This window comes from Bos indicus x Bos taurus, unplaced genomic scaffold, assembly GCF_003369695.1.
Source record: "Bos indicus x Bos taurus breed Angus x Brahman F1 hybrid unplaced genomic scaffold, Bos_hybrid_MaternalHap_v2.0 tig00001344_arrow_arrow_obj, whole genome shotgun sequence".
Taxonomy (NCBI): domain Eukaryota; kingdom Metazoa; phylum Chordata; class Mammalia; order Artiodactyla; family Bovidae; genus Bos; species Bos indicus x Bos taurus.
Genome location: NW_020867410.1, coordinates 634 through 17,942, shown reverse-complemented (window position 1 = coordinate 17,942; position 17,309 = coordinate 634). Strand labels below are relative to the sequence as shown.

The following is a 17,309-nucleotide window of genomic DNA, read 5'->3' as shown; positions in this document are numbered from 1 at the left end:
GCGAATATCTGTGACACACATCTCTTAATTAACTCCTACCAGAATTAATAAATGAATCTGAAAATACAAATTTAATAATGCTCTTATCAAATGATTCTGTTTTAGACGAAAGACATATGAGGATTTAAGAGAGTCAGAGGTCAACCTTTAGGCACAAAGTCTATGTCACAATCTGAGATTAAAGTAAAAGAAAAACAATTTTCTCACTCTCCTTTTTCTTAGAATGATTGTATTTTATGTAGTTATAATAGGTTATCAATAAATATCTGTAACTATTTGACATGTTCAAATAAAGGGAGCCAGGAAGACATAAACAAACTTCTGTTAGACTAAAGGTCCACTAGTCTTTGCATCAGGCTAGAACAAAAGCAAATTTATGAATTTACAGTGTTTAGTTCAAATCAGTTATTCATGTAAGCATTTCTGCTTTGGCTATAAGATTGTATTTATTATATAGTAAATACCATGCAAGATTTGTGTTTCCTAAATACTACGTTTGGATTTTGTAAAGCTTGAATTAATACCAGGGAACCAGCCTCATCATATTTCTCCAGATGAAAAATGAAAGCCTCATTGATAATTCTATTGCTACTTGACCATACAGTGGTACCTACAAGCTCAATTATGTAATATAATTCTCTTCTTTTAGTGATAAGTTTATGTTTGTCTTTAAGCAATAAAATCTTTTTTGTACCAGCCAGTTGCTGGTTCTTTGTGAATTCAGTACGTTTAATTATATGCTAAAATATGTTCCTGTTTCTCACATTTAAAAAGGTATTTGAACTTACCACATGAAATTGTAATCCAAAGATTCAATATATTCTTAAACTGCCTACATTTAGAAATTATAGAAATTATTGTATTGTATTTCTGTCCTTAAGTAAATCAAGCAAGCTAAATATTGTCACATTTTATGTTAAGCACAATACAGGGAAATACGAGTGCTCAACAAATACCTGTTAAAACTAACGCTGTGTTAAACTAGCAGCTTCATATTCTCATAAAATATTTTAAGTTTTTCTTAGTGATAGCTTTTGTGAAATAAGATTGTCTGAAATAGTAAGGGATTTTTTTTTTCTTGCTAAGTTTAAATTCTAGACTATTTTAATAGAGAAGCTTAGTATGTATATACTGCTGCTGCTGCTAAGTCGCTTCAGTCATGTCTGACTCTGTGCGACCCCATAGATGGCAGCCCACCAGGCTCCCCCGTCCCTGGGATTCTCCAGGCAAGAACACTGGAGGGGGTTGCCATTTCCTTCTCCAATGCATGAAAGTGAAAAGAAAGTGAAGTGGCTCAGTCGTGTCTGACTCGTCGCAAATCCACGGAATGCATGCAGCCTACCGGGCTCCTCTGTCCATGGGATTTTTCAGGCAAGAGTACTGGAGTGGGGTGCCATTGCCTTCTCCTAGGTGGGTATATATCATATAATATCCAAAAGTCTAAGTGAGTTCTATAACATTAGTGAGAAACCACAATTTTGTATCAATAAAAATAAGCTATCTGTACAAGAAAATATTATTTTTCAAGGATTGATGTCAAATCAAACATTGTTTCCTCAGGGACCCCCCCTTATTGAAGGCCCCCAGTTATGTTTCCCTACAATGTCTTCTGGGCTTCCCTGATGGCTCAGCAGTAAAGAAGCGGCCTACAGCCTGCAACGCAGGAGACGTGGTTTCAAGCCCTGGGTCAGGAAGATCTGGAGAAGGAAATGGCAACGCACACCAGTGTTCTTGCCTGGGAAATCCCATGGAGAGAGGAGCTTGGCGAGCTACAATCCACTGGGTCTCAAGAGCTGGACACGACTGAGCGACTAAACCACTACCATCACCACAGTGTCTTCTGTGCTCCCCAGCTTCACACTCCATTTACTTTCATGAGTCTGCTTATGTGATGACTTTCCCTCCATGAGGGTGGGAGTCATGTCTGTATCCCCAGGGCCTACCATGGGACCTGCTGGGTCAAATGTGCTCCATAAATATTGTTGAATATGAATATAAAGAAAGCTATTTCACATAGGATTTTTTCAGTGAGATTATTTCATCATTGTCATTGACTTTTTTTCTGATATTAAAAATATCTTTGGAATTTAGATGAATCAGTCTCTCTCTTTTTGGTTAATTTAAAGCACAAGTCCTTTTCTTGACATGGTTGTTTATTACACTACTTGCAGTAGTCCTCATTCCTGATTAAAGATGCTAACCTGAAGATCTTTCTTGACCTTGGGGACTTGAGAGCTATGTAATAATTGAATCAAATAAGTACGATAATAATTAAAGGCTCAAGTATTGTTAGAAGTTATCCTAGGATACTAAACCTCAGTCTTCTTTTCTCATTACTCATTCTTTTTTTTTTAAACAGAGAACAACTTTTTAGAGTCACTGTGTTAGATCACAACTCACAGTACCATGGAGAATATTTTTCAGTTTATGAGAGAAAGACAGTATGATGATGTAAGGCTACTTCTGTCAAGGGCAGGGGCAGGCTTTCCTATAAAAGTGATGAAAACCACAGTGGTTTTTTAGGACAAAAAATATTAAGATAGTTTTTCAAAGAGTAAAAAGGAGAGAGAGCATATTATGTTGTCCAGGCTATTTGACTGAAGTCAGAAAAGTCCTTCCCACCAGTTAACCATTTGGTCTAACTCGAGTGGAACAGGCTGTTAGAATGCCTTTTAGTTACAGGTTCTGTTTTACCAAAGGAGGAAATAAACACAGTCTATTAACTACCTCAGAGAAAGCAAGCTGGAAGCCACAAAAATCACGACACAAATATGACAATTTTAAAATACACAATTAAGTGGAAGTATGTAGAGGAGACAGGATAGCGGGATGAAGGGAGAAAGATTCTGACACTGCTGCTAACTAGCTGTGTGATACCAAGCAATTCATCACCCTTATTGGCCTATTTTCTTATCTTAGGTTGGAATATTTGATTTCTAAGTTTCTTCTAGTTTAAGAATCTCATTCTTCTAAGATTTTTGTGATTAGAGAAGGCTTAGAGGGTGGTTAGGTAATTTCTTGATTTGTGTGCTATAAAAGGGAAGTCTTAGGATAAATTCAAGAGAAACCAAATGATATGTTTATTCACAAGAAAAGGCCTAGATTAAAGATGAATTCGTTATGATGGCTCTCCAGTCAACAAGTGAAGTACCCTTAGGTAAAGTACCTTTTTAGGCAGCACACTTAAGCTCCCAAGATTCTAAAAACCAGAATGTTTCAGACTGCACTTGTTTATACTTGTTTTTAGAATGTTCTAACAAAAAAGTGGCAATATTCAAAGATACTAGATTAAGGATGTATTTTCATGGTGATCTTTATGTATATGTGTGAATATATATGTATGCATGTGTATAGACACATGCGCGCACACACACACACGTTTCTGTATATATATGAATGCCCAAGAAAGAAAAACCTTCAGACACAAAAGGTTCAGAGGGACCCTAGAACCTGAGAGGCAGCAGGAACCTACACTGCAGTGGTCTTAAGAGTTCAGTATAACAGTTAAGGGGCCAGGGGCCTAGAGCATTAGAGATAAGGCTTGTGGTTTGGCGCGACAGGATTGGAGCTGATAACCTGTAGCAGTGGGCCCTTTGGAGGGTGACAATCTCAATGGAAGAGGGTTCTAATAAAGGACCTCTATCCCCTTCTTGCAAGCACAAGGAAGTCTACCCTTCCTGTAGCTCTGTAGAAAATCAAAGTTTGTTCTAAGAATTTGAAACCTTCAGTCTAAGAAATTGAATTTATAATCACATGGTTTGGAAATCCATTAGCTGAAAAATTTAGATAAAAAACTGGTTCTAGGGGGTGCTGTCTCAGAGCAATCTTTTGCTAGGTCATTCATTTACCCAATGATCAAGTAAATATTTGATAACATGAATTTTGAGCCAAGTGCTATGATGGAATCTTCCTTCCATTGGCTCCTCTCTTCTTCTTAGGTCCCCTTAGTATTTGCCTTGTTTATACTGTATTTCATCAGTAATTTTATGATCCATTAAGAAAGAATGCTGCCAATTAAATTATGACACATCACTGATTTTAAGATATAGTTGTATTTCAAAGATGACAAAAATGAGAAAAACATGCATTGTTGATGAAAAATAGCATCAGGTTTCCCTAGGTCTCTTTGAGACCCAAAGTTAATACTGCTGATGGATATTTTGACCTGGATGGCACTTCACACTTCCCTCTCCATACCTGAATTCATTATGGTTCCCTAATCATCCACTACTTTCTTCTGAATTCTGTATCTCAGTAAGGGGCACCATCTCCAGGTAGTTCTTAGTCCACATTATAAGAAACAGTATTTTTCAAGTAGAGTCTCTATAATTGTTGCTGGTGTTGCAATTCTTACAGCTACCATAGGGTTTGTTATTTCACTGTCCATGTTTTCTTCCAGGTAATTAATAGCTAAGAACATCAACCAGCCTCACAGAGCATCCTCAAAAATCACTCTATACTTTCATCCTTAGAGAAATGCCTGTTTGATACTACTCCATGTTCCCTATCTTAAAACTGGCTCCTTATTAAGGACAAAATATTCCCAGCTTGTGCTTCACTAAGTAAATATTCATTAAATTTTCTACCAAAGCATCATTACTATCCTTAACTTTTAGGAAGGAAATCTGTCCTGGGTGTGACAAAAGGGTTGCAGTGAGGAAAACGAGCCAGATGGTAATCACTTATTTTCAGTCACAATATGATCTTGAAATTTTTAATGCTGGAAAAGAACCCCACACATTTGTGTACTCTAAAATAGGTGCAATCAAGACTCAGTGGCACCAACTGAATAAATATGGACTGTGTTAAAACTTACTCTGTGTGCTCTGAGAGCATTGTCTTGTATTTTTGTCATTTATTTAGGATAAGCCCATTAATATACTATACTCACCTTTAAAGCATCATTTCTCCCCAGAAAAATCAAAGTGAAAGTGAAAGTCGCTCGGTCGTGTCCAATTCTTTGTGACCCCAAGGAGCCCATGGAATTCTCTAGGCCAGAATACTGGAGTGGGTAGCCTTTCCCTTCTCCAGGGGATCTTTGCAACCCAGGGATCAAACCCAGGTCTCCCGCATCGCAGGCGAATTCTTACCAGCTGAGCCACCAGGGAAGCCCAAGAATACTAGAGTGGGTAGCCTTCTTTCTCCAGCGGATCTTCCTGACCCAGGAATTAAACCAAGGTCTCCTGCATTGCAGGCAGATTCTTTACCAACTGAGCTATCAGGAAAGCCCAGAAAAATGACCCATTTAAAATCTGCAAATGGTTTAATCTGGTGTCTCAGAGTTGAGACTCAAAAGGAGACTAAGAACAAAAATGTTGATAACACTTTCTACAAAAATGCTTTATTTAAAAATACCATCTTTTTTTAAAAAGAGACAACTTTTATATACAGTTCCTTAGTTTAGAAACAGTTAAAAACACAATAAAATAAACCCAGATTTAGAAGTTATGATTTGTAAAATACATAATACTGGTCCTGAACAAGACAGTTCAAATGTATGATTAATTCTTTGTCCCATCACATTTCAGTAATTCACATTTGTTAAAACCAGTGGTTGGGACTACAGAAAAGCTCCTGATTGAATTTTTTTCCTCTTCAGGAAATGGCAGCCACCCTTCCCAGCAGATCAAGAAGTAGAAATGGCAGCAGCAAGGCAGTGTATTATTTGAGTGCTGTGTCCAAAATACATCTCTACAGCTTTTATTCTCTTTTTAAATTTTATTTGAAATTTATATGTGGCTATACCACCTGGTCATCTATACCAGGTCTTTTTAAATTTTAATGTTTAAAAATGGAAGTTCGAAGGGCACGGAGTATAAATTGCTCTTGATAGCACAGGACTCAGGGCTAATGAGTCCTAGGATATCAACACTCAACAAGATTCTGGTCTCCAAGTCAGCAGTCTGAGCAGCTATGAGCCAATCTTTTATCACGTGGCACTGAAATATTTCACACTACATTCAAATATCTGCTATAGATTTGTAAAAAAAGAAAGGAGAAATGGCTTGTCAAACTAAAGTGCTATTAGCTACTATATTTAAGAAGCTATCTTGATTTCACAATCTGAAGTTAAAAAAAAATCTTTTTTAAACCAATCACAGTCCTTGCTTCTCAAATTAGGAACCCATCTTCCCAGAGTGTCAATTTTACCCAAAGATTTGGAAAGAAGTTTAACATTTTTCTAATCTTAAAAAGTTCTATTGAATATATTCATAAGCAAAATCAGATTAGTTTTCAAGATAAAACATATAGCTTCAAAGAAATTACAGGCTGACATTTTGAACTATGTTCTCACACCCAATCTCCTATGAGGAGTATTTCAATAGTAACTTCTGTGAACAGTGACCTAGGAGACCCTGATTTCTGAAAGTGTAGCCAGGTCCTTACTGGACAGTAAATACAAATACAATTCAAAGTCTTGATTCATTCTCTTGAGTTCCATTTTCAAAAATAATGTGATTCTCTGATTATATATAGTCCTGTCTATACCGATCAAGAAGAAAGCCAAGGAAAGAACTCTGGACTGATTTTTATTTTACACTGTTTAACAATTAGAGAAATGCTGCAGTCAGAGAAGATTGCTGGCTTACAACTAAGCAGACACAACATAAGTTATAAAAAAATAATGGAACTCCTGAATCCAAAAGATTAGAACTGACCCATGGGAAATAATGGGAACAGTAATTGTGGGTGGTTTCTATCCTTCTTTTCAGATTCACATTAAATCATATCATCCCTGTTCTTTCCTTTCTGTTGAAGAGGTAATCCATTAGGGATTCCTCCTCAGCTCCTAAAAGATCCTTTTAGTACATCATGGGGGTAAACCCAAACCGCCTGCCAGCAATAACCACCTGTCAAATGTAAAGTCAATGGTCATTCTCTGTATAAATAACATCTATAAAGAACAAAATGAAGTTGCTGATGAAATTATATGAGACAAATTTACAAAGTTTTTTTTTAAAACAATGGTTCAACTTCACAAGACCATGTAAGAAAATCATAACCTGTAAATCAAGTTGTCATCCAACACCTTTAATAATTAAATATAGTTAAATATGATATTGGATCAAAAATGATCCTAGTTTAAGGATTAATCCCATTAATCCCACAATTTAATGAGACCATCCCAACCACAAGTTATGACTTTAGATGTTTCATGAGGATGCCACACTGCACCTATACACACTTTATCGTGAGCTTTAAATCTACTGTAGAGTTTTGTGGTCTTCCAGTCCCAGATGTTTAACTTTCCATTTCCATCTCCTGAAATCACATAGCTGTAATGAGAAGAAAAATAAATTCAAATAATTTAAGCACCTTAAAATGGTAAACAAGATGAGGAACAGAGAAACAGTTTATATTTCTTACTTTAACATAAAAAAAAATCAATGTGACTGTATAATATTTGAATAATAAGGTAGTGTATAAAGCATCCTATAATTTAATCTTCTATCAAAAAACCTCCCCATTGAGTGACCAGTCTAAGACAGAAAAATTACTTTCAACTTGGAAAAGTGGGAGACCCATGGGCCACAGTGAATGCAGGATCACAATCACTCTCTAAGACAGTCAGAAACAGTGTAAGGGGGTCAATTTCACACACATGTAGACCGTGCACACACATGTAGACCACGCACACACATGTAGACCAAGCACACACATGTAGACCATGCAAACACATGTAGGCTCATTCAACTATCATCTTTGTAATTATTTTTGGCTCCAAAAGCTTCTGAATATGTCCAATACTCATTCAAAGGTAGGAGTCTAAGTGCCAATTACCAGGCTAAACATACAAGGTTACAGGAATTTATGAATTAGTGACACCCATATATTTTAGCTAACAACAGTGGAATGAATACAGAGTTTCACTCTTAGAAAGGCTCTAGGCTTCAAAAATCTAGTGTGACTGAGAAACATTCAGAGGCTGGATTTGAGGTTTTAGCACAGAAAAGCTGTAGTGAAGTTGTTAACTTCAACCCCATAATACAGGATTAATTCCTCTGGGGCTCATTGAATCATAGCAATATAGTGATTATAGTCCTCTCAGCCTTGCTTAGAAAAGTAGAAAGAAAGAAAGATATTGCCTATATGGACAGGGACTCATTATGTGCTTAAAGGGCACAGAACTAACAATGTAGAGAAATATACTGAAGAACTTAAAAAAAAAAGCGCCAAATATAACTGTCTTAATTTGTTCTTGTCTTTTATCTGGCATTTAGACAATCTGAACAATTCTCATACAATTACATATATAAAAGTGATTTGTACAGTCAGTGTTGCTATTTGTATAGTAGTAGTTTATATCATCATATATGAATACGGGAATAAATGAGAAAGTTTTAAACTTACCTCATGTCTGGTGAAAAGTCTACTTGACAAGCATAGCCTGCTACCATATGGCCCTTAAAAATTTTCTTCTTATTCAATCTAAATCTGTTCTGTGCTCCAAAAATTAAGATTTGGTTGTCCATTGATTGGCACGCTAGCCATTTCCCTGTAAATTCAATAAATGAGACATTTTAGAGGAAGACTGAAAAATTTAAAAAGACTTTTATTTAAGTAGGTTCAGTCATTAATATTATTTTGTTTCCAACCACTATATAATAATAGGAAATAAATTTACCATACTGCCTGTGAAGTGTTACAGATTTGTTGAAAGTGAGTAATAGAGTAAGGGATTTTGCTCATAAAATCTTGTATCATTTAGCATTTTTCCTATAAAAGCTTTCTTCTGTTTAAATAAGGATATACAAAAACTTCCTGAGTTTAGCATTAATAAAACAAAATTAAATTTTAAGAAATGAATTTGTAATAAATATAAATAATAGAACCATGGAGAGAGAAAGACTATTTGTGTTAACTACAGAAAGAGGAAAGATGAACTCCAGGTGAGAAAACCTAGGATTATTAAATAAAACTGTACAAAGATATGATAAAAAAAATCTTTAGTAACTTCAGTAAAAAAAAAATTTAGTAAAACAATTTTAGTAATACTGTAGTAACACAATGCTTTTTTAAAAAGTTTTATTGAAGTAATAGTTGATTTACAATGTAGCATTTAATTTCTGCTATATAGCCAAGTGACTGATATACATATATTCTTTTCCATTATGGTTTATCAAAGATATTGAATATAGTTCCCTGTGCTATATGGAGGACCTTATTGTTTATCCATTCTATTATATAATAGTTTGTATCTGCTAATACCAGACTCCCACACCCTCCCCCCATGTCCCTTGGCAACCACAAGTATGTTCCCTATACCTGAAAATATGTTTTTGTTTTATATATATATATTCATTTGTGTTCTATTTTAGATTTCACATATGTGTGATATCATATAGTGTTAGTTTCTCTCTTTCTGACCTACTCCACTTAGTATGATAATCTCTGTTGTTATTTAGTCACTAAGTCATGTCCAGCTCTTTTTGAGACCCCATGAACTGTAGCCCACTAGGCTACTCTGTCCATGGGATTTCCCAGGCAAGAAATACTGGAGTGGGTTGCCACTTCCTTCTCCAGGGGTTCTTTCTGACAGAGTCTGAACTTGCACTGAGCCACCAAGGAAGCCCATGATAATCTGCAGGTCCATCCATTCTGTGCAATAGCATTATTTCATTCCTTTTTATGGCTGAGTAGTATTCCATTGTATATATGTACCACATCTTTATCCATTCATCTGTCAATGGACATTAAGGCTGTTTCCATGCCTTGGGAATTGTGCAGCCATGAACACAAGGGTGCATGAATCTTTTCAAAATACAGTTTTGTCTGGGTATATGACCAGGAGTGGGACTGCTGAATCATGTGGCAACTCTATTTTTAGTTTTTTGAGGCAACTTCATACTGTTTTCTATAGTGGCTGTACCAATTTACATTCCCACTAATAGTGTAAGAGTCACCTTTCCCTCCATACCCTCTCTAGCATTATTTATAGACTTTTTAATGACATCCATTCTGATTGGTGTGAGGTAGTACCCCACTGTAGTTTTTGATTTGCACTGCTCAAATAGTTAGTGATGAAGAGCATCTTCTAATGTGCCTATTGGTCGTCTTGTTTGGAAAAATGTCAATTTAGGTCTTCTGCCCATTTTTTTTGATTTAGGCCACATTGCTTTCATCTACCTAGGATTCACCAAAACCACTAGAGTCTAAACTGAAGTATCTTTGTATCCTATATGTTATAGACATTATAAAGGATGACCCTAACAATGTTCATAGTCAGACTAAGTAAGTGGCCTTGTTCAAGATGGGCACAGTATTGATGACAGATGGTTTAAAAATACACTGTATGAAATGTAGGTGCACAAATGTGACTGTATACAATATGGTGATTATCAGAACAGCACCCTGTGAGGTTGCTCTTCTCATAAAAATCACAGGACACTTGACAATTGTCCACCGATTTGCCTATGGTAGATGCTTCGACTGGAAGAGCAAACTCTTGCTCCCTCTTCCTTGCTCTATTCTCACAGCAGCTACATGAGCTAACAGTGGCTTTGATGACCATGCTGCCCAAACATCAGGTCCTCCACTTTAATATCCTCATATAAAATTATATCAGTATATCTGGAGTACTCGTACTTAAAAGGCCATGAGTTACTGAATAGAAAACAGTATTAAGCAGACTTATCTTTTTAATTTTTGTCTGAGAAAATCTTTTATGGTGAATTGCTAAGGTGTTCTCATATAAGGAACCAGAACAAAATTACCTATTCCCCAAAAGAAAAAGAGCTCACAGTAAATCACTAAATGAGTTGCTGAACATGATTCTGTTGGAAGAATTATTAAAAAAAAACAAACCCAAAACCCTGATTCTCAGATGGAAATCCTTAGATGCTTGGGCAATGTTGCAAATCATTGTTTCTTTTATTTTTACCTTTTTAAAAAAAAACAAGAGAATGGGTGAGGTGACTCATACATGAAAATCAGTGATTATTTCTAATATACAAGTATGGCACTGTGACAGACCTCCCCCAGGAGGGAATGGCCAAGGCTCTTTTGAAAACAAAAATCACACAGTGTCTTAGAAGCTCATTTAAAAACACTGTAACTACTAACTCACCATTTGGAGACAAAGTCACTGCAGGCATTGAGTGCATACTGGGTTCTGCTATATACTTGAAATCCACAGGGATATCCCTAAAAATTAAAATAACATATCAGAATAGTAACTTTTAAAAGTACTTTTAGAAGAATAATCTCTGAAACAAAAGCGATGTTCTTGAAATTATATATTTAAACTTTCATGAAACTTCCTGGAGGAAGGAAAACCACGAAACGACATTCTATTATTATAAAGCTTTTACTTATACAAATGACTTTCCATGATAATTACAAGTGTCAGTGATTTAGTTTTCTACTGCTATTTGATTTTAACTTTTCCCTTTATGTTAAAAAATAATCTGTTATTATAAGTTCTCTAATAATGAACTCATCTAAAAATGTACCATGGTAGACAGAATCAAGACGTCTGAGGCAAGCCTGCACGGAAGTATTCTTTTACCCGCCAATCAACCATAACTCGGCACTCTGCAAGCAGGTTCAAGTGCTAAAGAGCCTTCAGCAGTGCAAGTAGATGGTAGGCAAAGCCGCACAGGGATCTGCAAGCAGGCCGAGCCCATCCAGAAATCTCATAATTTCTGGCAGATTAAGCACCTGGACATCTTCTATTTTCAGCTTACATGTAAAGTATTCCAAATGTGTACAGTGTAGGAGAAAAAACATTAAACATTTTTTATGAGAATAAAAGATTACAAATAAAAAAGAATAAAATGAAAACAACAAAAATTCAAAACTAGTCAAATTCAAAACCTAAATCTAAAACCATCCAAAGTTCTAAGTGTCTTTTCATTTTTAATACTCTCCATGATTAAAAAAAAAAAAAATTCAGTAGTTCTGAAGGATTTTGATCTTGCTGCTTTTCATGAGACATCAGAAATGTTTTTTTTAATAATGCGTGGGGAATGTAATCTGATGACTAATACGGAATATAAAGCACCAATTTCAATTTCAAACTATGGTTCAAGTTCAAAGACTGATTAATTAGAAAACAACAAAGACAATAATAATAATATGCCTTTTAAGTAAGGATCTTCTGTATCCATCTATCACCCCAGAAGAAGTAAACAACTAGAAAAAACTTCTGTCACAGTCTTTGTTGGAGGAAAATATTTTCTGGTATAACCTGAGGAACAGTAAGATTTATCAAATCTCAAACCCTTTATATCTCTAAATAACAGTGAGAAGTGACTTCAAAATGATCCAAATATATTGAGACGAGCTTAATCTTAAAAAGGTTCAACTGCTTTTCCCTTCTCATATTTATTATTAGTAGCTGATAATTTTATAACATGATTTTAAAAAATAAGAGCATTTTGTAAATTAAATTAACAATACTTCAGGTTCATTATCAATCCATGTTTTACTAAAAGTAAACAAAAAAATTTAAACAGATCCTTTATTTCAAGGACTCCTGATACAATGAGCTCTACAACAAGAGATTCTCTATATAAACAATCTGAACACCTATGAACTTCATAATTACTAGTAAAAATGCTAGGTGTAGTTCTATTTAATAATACTGTATTCTAATTAGAAATTATAAATCAGTATAATAAGCTTGTTGGACTGTGAAGAAAGCTGAGCACCGAAGAATTGATGCTTTTGAACTGTGGTGTTGGAGAAGACTCCTGAGAGTTCCTTGGACTGCAAGGAGATCCAACTAGTCCATTCTAAAGGAGATCAGTCCTGGGTGTTCTTTGGAAGGAATGATGCTAAAGCTGAAACTCCAGTACTTTGGCCACCTCATGGGAAGAGTTGACTCATTGGAAAAGACTCATGCTGGGAGGGATTGGGGGCAGGAGGAGAAGGGGATGACAGAGGATGAGATGGCTGGATGGCATCACTGACTCAATAGACATGAGTCTGAGTGAACTCCAGGAGTTGGTGATGGACAGGGAGGCCTGGCGTGCTGCGATTCATGGGGTCGCAAAGAGTCGGACACGACTGAGCGACTAAACTGAACTGAACTGAATATGCCACAAACAGGGCTTCCCTGGTAGCTCTGCTGGTAAAGAATCCGCCTGCAATGTGGGAGACCTGGGTTCAATCCCTGGGTTGGGAAGATGCCCTCAAGGAGGGCATGGTAACCCACTCCAGTATTCTCGCCTGGAGAATCCCCATGGTCAAAGGAGCCTGGCGGCTTCCAGTCCATGGGGTTGCAAAGAGTCGGACACGACTGAGTGACCAAGCACAGCACAGCATGTTACAAATAATCTTCAGCTTGGAAATGAAATCATCAAAAAAAAAAAAACCTAACAAAAATGTATGACATTTTTAAAGATAAAAGAGTAGTGCCAACCTCTGAAATCTTCTTTTAACAAAAATAAATGCCTTTGGGAGAAAACATGCCTATGATAGCTCATGATATAGGATACCACAGGATGCTCAATATCTAATTACATCTCCTGTTCTCCTTTAAAACTGTGTAACAGGCTTAGTTTGTATGATATTGTTTAAGAAACCAACTTTCCTTTGGATAAACCAGGAGGATGGATATTATGCTAAGTGAAATAAGTCAGACAGAGACAGACAAATACTACATGGTATCACTTATTTGTGCAATCTTTAAAAAAAATAAAATCAAACTCACAGAAATAGAGAGTAGATGGTGGCTGCCAGGGGATGGGTGGAGGGGTGAGTAGGGAATTAGGCAAAGCTAGCAAAAGGGTGCAAACTCTTAGCTGTAAGATGAATAAGGTCTGATGTTCTAGTGTATACCATAGTGGCTATTGTTGATAATACTGTACTGCATAACTGAAATTTGCTAGGAGAGTACAAACTAAGTGTTCTCACCAAACAAAAAGTAAATATGTGAGGTGATGGATATGTTAATTAACTCAGTGTGAAAGAGTTAATTAATTCTTTCACACTGTATATCGAATCATTATGTTGTATACTTTAAATACATTATAATTTTATTTATACCTCAATAAAACTGGGGAGAAAAACAGAAAAGAAAATCTCTAGAACTAGACTGATCTGAGTTTTAAATTCTGGCTCTTTCAAGTTTCTTGGGAACTTGGGCAGATTACTTAATAATATATCTCAGTTTTCTTATCTAAAAAACAGGAAAAGCAAATATACCTGTCTCATAAGATTACTTGCCCATTAATGAAATAGTTCAGGCAAAATGCTTAGTGTGCCTGGGACACAGAAAGAGCTCAATAAATACAACATCATTAATAATTATGACAATAACGATTTTCTTATATATCTAGTCTGTGCCAGGCACTGTGCTGGTGTTGGAGGCAGATGGCGAGTTGAGGCAGTTCTTTCTCTCATGGTTAAGAACTTGTCAGGATACAACACTGTAAATAAACTATACTTAAAAAATACATATATACCCTACGCCCCATTAAAAAAAAGAGGAATAAATAAGCAAGAGGAATAAATAAGCAAGCACTATTAATAAAAAGCTGTGGGAAGCAAAGGGTTGTTTGTGTGGGATGATAGCGAAGAGGCACCTAATCTCATGTGAGGATTGGTTAGGAAGGCTCTAACGGCAAGTGAGAATTGAACTGAAATCTATAGGATGTCATCATTCATAATGAATCAGTGTTTTGACTCTTAGGAGTATTTCTTAATATCTGAGAAGGGAAAAAAGTCTGTTAACATTTAATTTAATCAAAATATTTTGCTCACCAATGCTCTAATTTAGGAAACACTCACAAGTGTTCTAAAAGCCCTGTAACTGGTGTGTATCATTTAAACAGTTAACGATTTCTTTTATACTACTTCACATTTTCAAATGGAGCTGAAAATACCATCCAAAGATACAAACACCTGAAAGTCACCTGAAAGTTTAAATATAATCAAACTGTTAGAGTACATAAAAACAAAACAGTTATATGTATGCTAAACTAACTACTTTGTTGTACAAATGGTCTAAGGTGGCCCATATGAAATGATGTCTTAATCGGGTCCTCAGCATGTAACATCATTTCTGAAGTAGGAGAGATCTTAGTTAAAAGATAGTCTCAAATCATGGACCTTAAGAATAATGCTAAGACTTTAAGAATAATGCTAAGACTATGTATATAGTAGTCAACTCTCCATTAATTGGAGGTAATGTGGAGGGAGTGTGGGAGAAACTGAAGTTAAATTACATTAAGTCTTCAATTACCCAAACTGTCCTGATGTGTTTACAGATGTGCTCAGGTCCTTCTCTGGTGGCTCAGATGGTGAAGAATCTGTCTGCAATGCAGGAGACCCAGGTTTGATCCCTGGATCAGGAAGATCACCTGGAGAAGGAAATGGCAACCCACTCCAGTATTCTTGCCTGGAGAATCCCCAAGGACAGAGGAACCTGATGGGCTACAGTCCATGGGATCACAAAGAGGTGGACACGACTGAGAGACTAATTTTTACTTTTCACAGGTCCCCAAACAGACTCAGTTTCCGGAGGAAACTGATGCCTGTAGTTGAAGACATCTCACTTCCTACAGCAGAACAACTTCTGGGGGTAGAAAGACACTTTCTAGTCCTTGAAGGCTGTAGCCACAGTTCGGCTATGTCTTATAAGTAACTATAAAAACAAGCTGGGTTCCAACCAAACATTCACTCTGACAAAAAGATTATTATGTACTACTTTGAAAATCGATTATAAAACATGATCTATGATAGATACTTAGTGACATTATTATTTCTTGACTTTAGAAAACTGTTTTTTTTTTTTCCCTCTAGGAAAGCATAATTAACCAATATATTCTGATTATACTCTACAAGTAAAACATTTGTATTCTACCATTATAGGCTATGAACAGCAGGACATAAGGATGATGACCTAGGGCAAGTTTTTGAGTAATCAAAATGCAGATGTTTAGAAAATCAAGAGATTTTAAAATAGTTTCTTATTTTCTAAGGATAGGATCTTATACGCAATCCCTAGCATAAGCAATACAGTCTATATGTGTATCATCCCTACTTTTTGCAAAGATGAACAAAATACCTAATAAAGAATGTAAGACAGCACTATATAAGCTTTTAATTAGTATTAGAAAAATGACTCAAAATACATATTCTTTAGATAGGTTAAAGACTATGAAAAGTAGTGTGCTTAAACTTTAATTTTCATATTCTGGAGACTTGAATAGTTAAAACAATTTGATCGACAGGCCAGTGACCACAGTTGTGAAAATATTCAGATTGTTGTGTATTATCAGGCTTTCTCTTTGGCTACAAAATTTCAAGTTGTTTGCTTTATATAAATCAGATTTTACTGATAAAAACTCACCATTCCCAAACTCTTAGGCTCTTATCATCAGATGTGCTTACAAATCTCCTATTCTCATCGACAAAAACAATGGTGTTGACAGCTCCCAAATGCCGATCATATTCCTGCACAATTTCTCCACTTCGAATGTCCCACTGTATATCAAATAAAGGAAAGGGCAAAGACAGAAGTAGAGCAGACTTATGAAAGCAAAGGTCATAATCATGATAAATGGAGAAGGAAAAGAAATCTCAATATCATCTTTTTTTTAATTTAATTTTTTAACTTTACAATATTGTATTGGTTTTGCCATATATCAACATGAATCCTCCATAGGTATACACATGTTCCCCATCATGAACCCTCCTCCTTCCTCCCTCCCTGTACCATCCCTCTGGGTCATCCCAGTGCACCAGCCCCAAGCTTCCAGTATTGTGCATTGAACCTGGAGTGGGGACTCATTTCATATATGATATTATACGTTTCAATGCCATTCTCCCAAATATCATCTTTTTATACATTTACTGCTTTCTGCTAAGACTAGAGCATCAGCAGACCCTAAAAAGTAGCAAACATTAAACAAGTTAATATTCCTTACCAGTCCCTGATACAATGTAAAGCTCAGGAATCTTAATAAAAATATTATGAAAAGACTTACTTGCACAATCTTCTTATCAGACATCCCAGCCACAAACAGATTTTGCTTATCTTCATCAGGATTAAATTTGACACAATAGGGTACTTTTCGGTTTGTAAATCTTGATATACACTGTCCTAAAACCAAAGACCCAAGTTAAAGTAGGTAAAATAAATTTGACCATTTAAAGACAACCCTGGAATTAAGATCTAGAGATCACTTGCTAATAAACTGGAGAAATGGCAGCCTCTTTGTTCTTTACTGCAAACTACATTGTTCCTTTTCATGAATTTTTAATGATTAAAAATATTATTTTCAAAAGTAAATCTGTATCATCAGTTTGCAGAGCAGACAAAACTCTCCAGGTAATTAAAACATGCAGTAAAGAGTTGA

The 17,309-nt window shown here is 35.8% G+C and overlaps 1 protein-coding gene and 1 long non-coding RNA gene across 2 annotated transcripts; one reads left to right on the top strand and one right to left on the bottom strand.

The window, feature by feature from the left end:
* Nucleotides 1-1,242: 1,242 nt before the first annotated feature.
* Nucleotides 1,243-2,090, top strand: LOC113888728. The gene is made up of 2 exons (XR_003510044.1): nucleotides 1,243-1,410; nucleotides 1,561-2,090. It is a non-coding gene; the product is annotated as an uncharacterized LOC113888728 (long non-coding RNA).
* A 3,228-nt stretch (nucleotides 2,091-5,318) lies between these two features.
* On the bottom strand, nucleotides 5,319-17,072 carry LOC113888726 (pre-mRNA-processing factor 17-like; the record flags this gene model as incomplete). The annotated part of the gene is made up of 5 exons (XM_027535755.1): nucleotides 5,319-7,277; nucleotides 8,353-8,497; nucleotides 11,069-11,145; nucleotides 16,301-16,434; nucleotides 16,938-17,072. Coding segments are annotated over 5 exons (669 nt in total), but the record flags the coding sequence as incomplete, so codon positions are not given.
* Nucleotides 17,073-17,309: the final 237 nt, after the last annotated feature.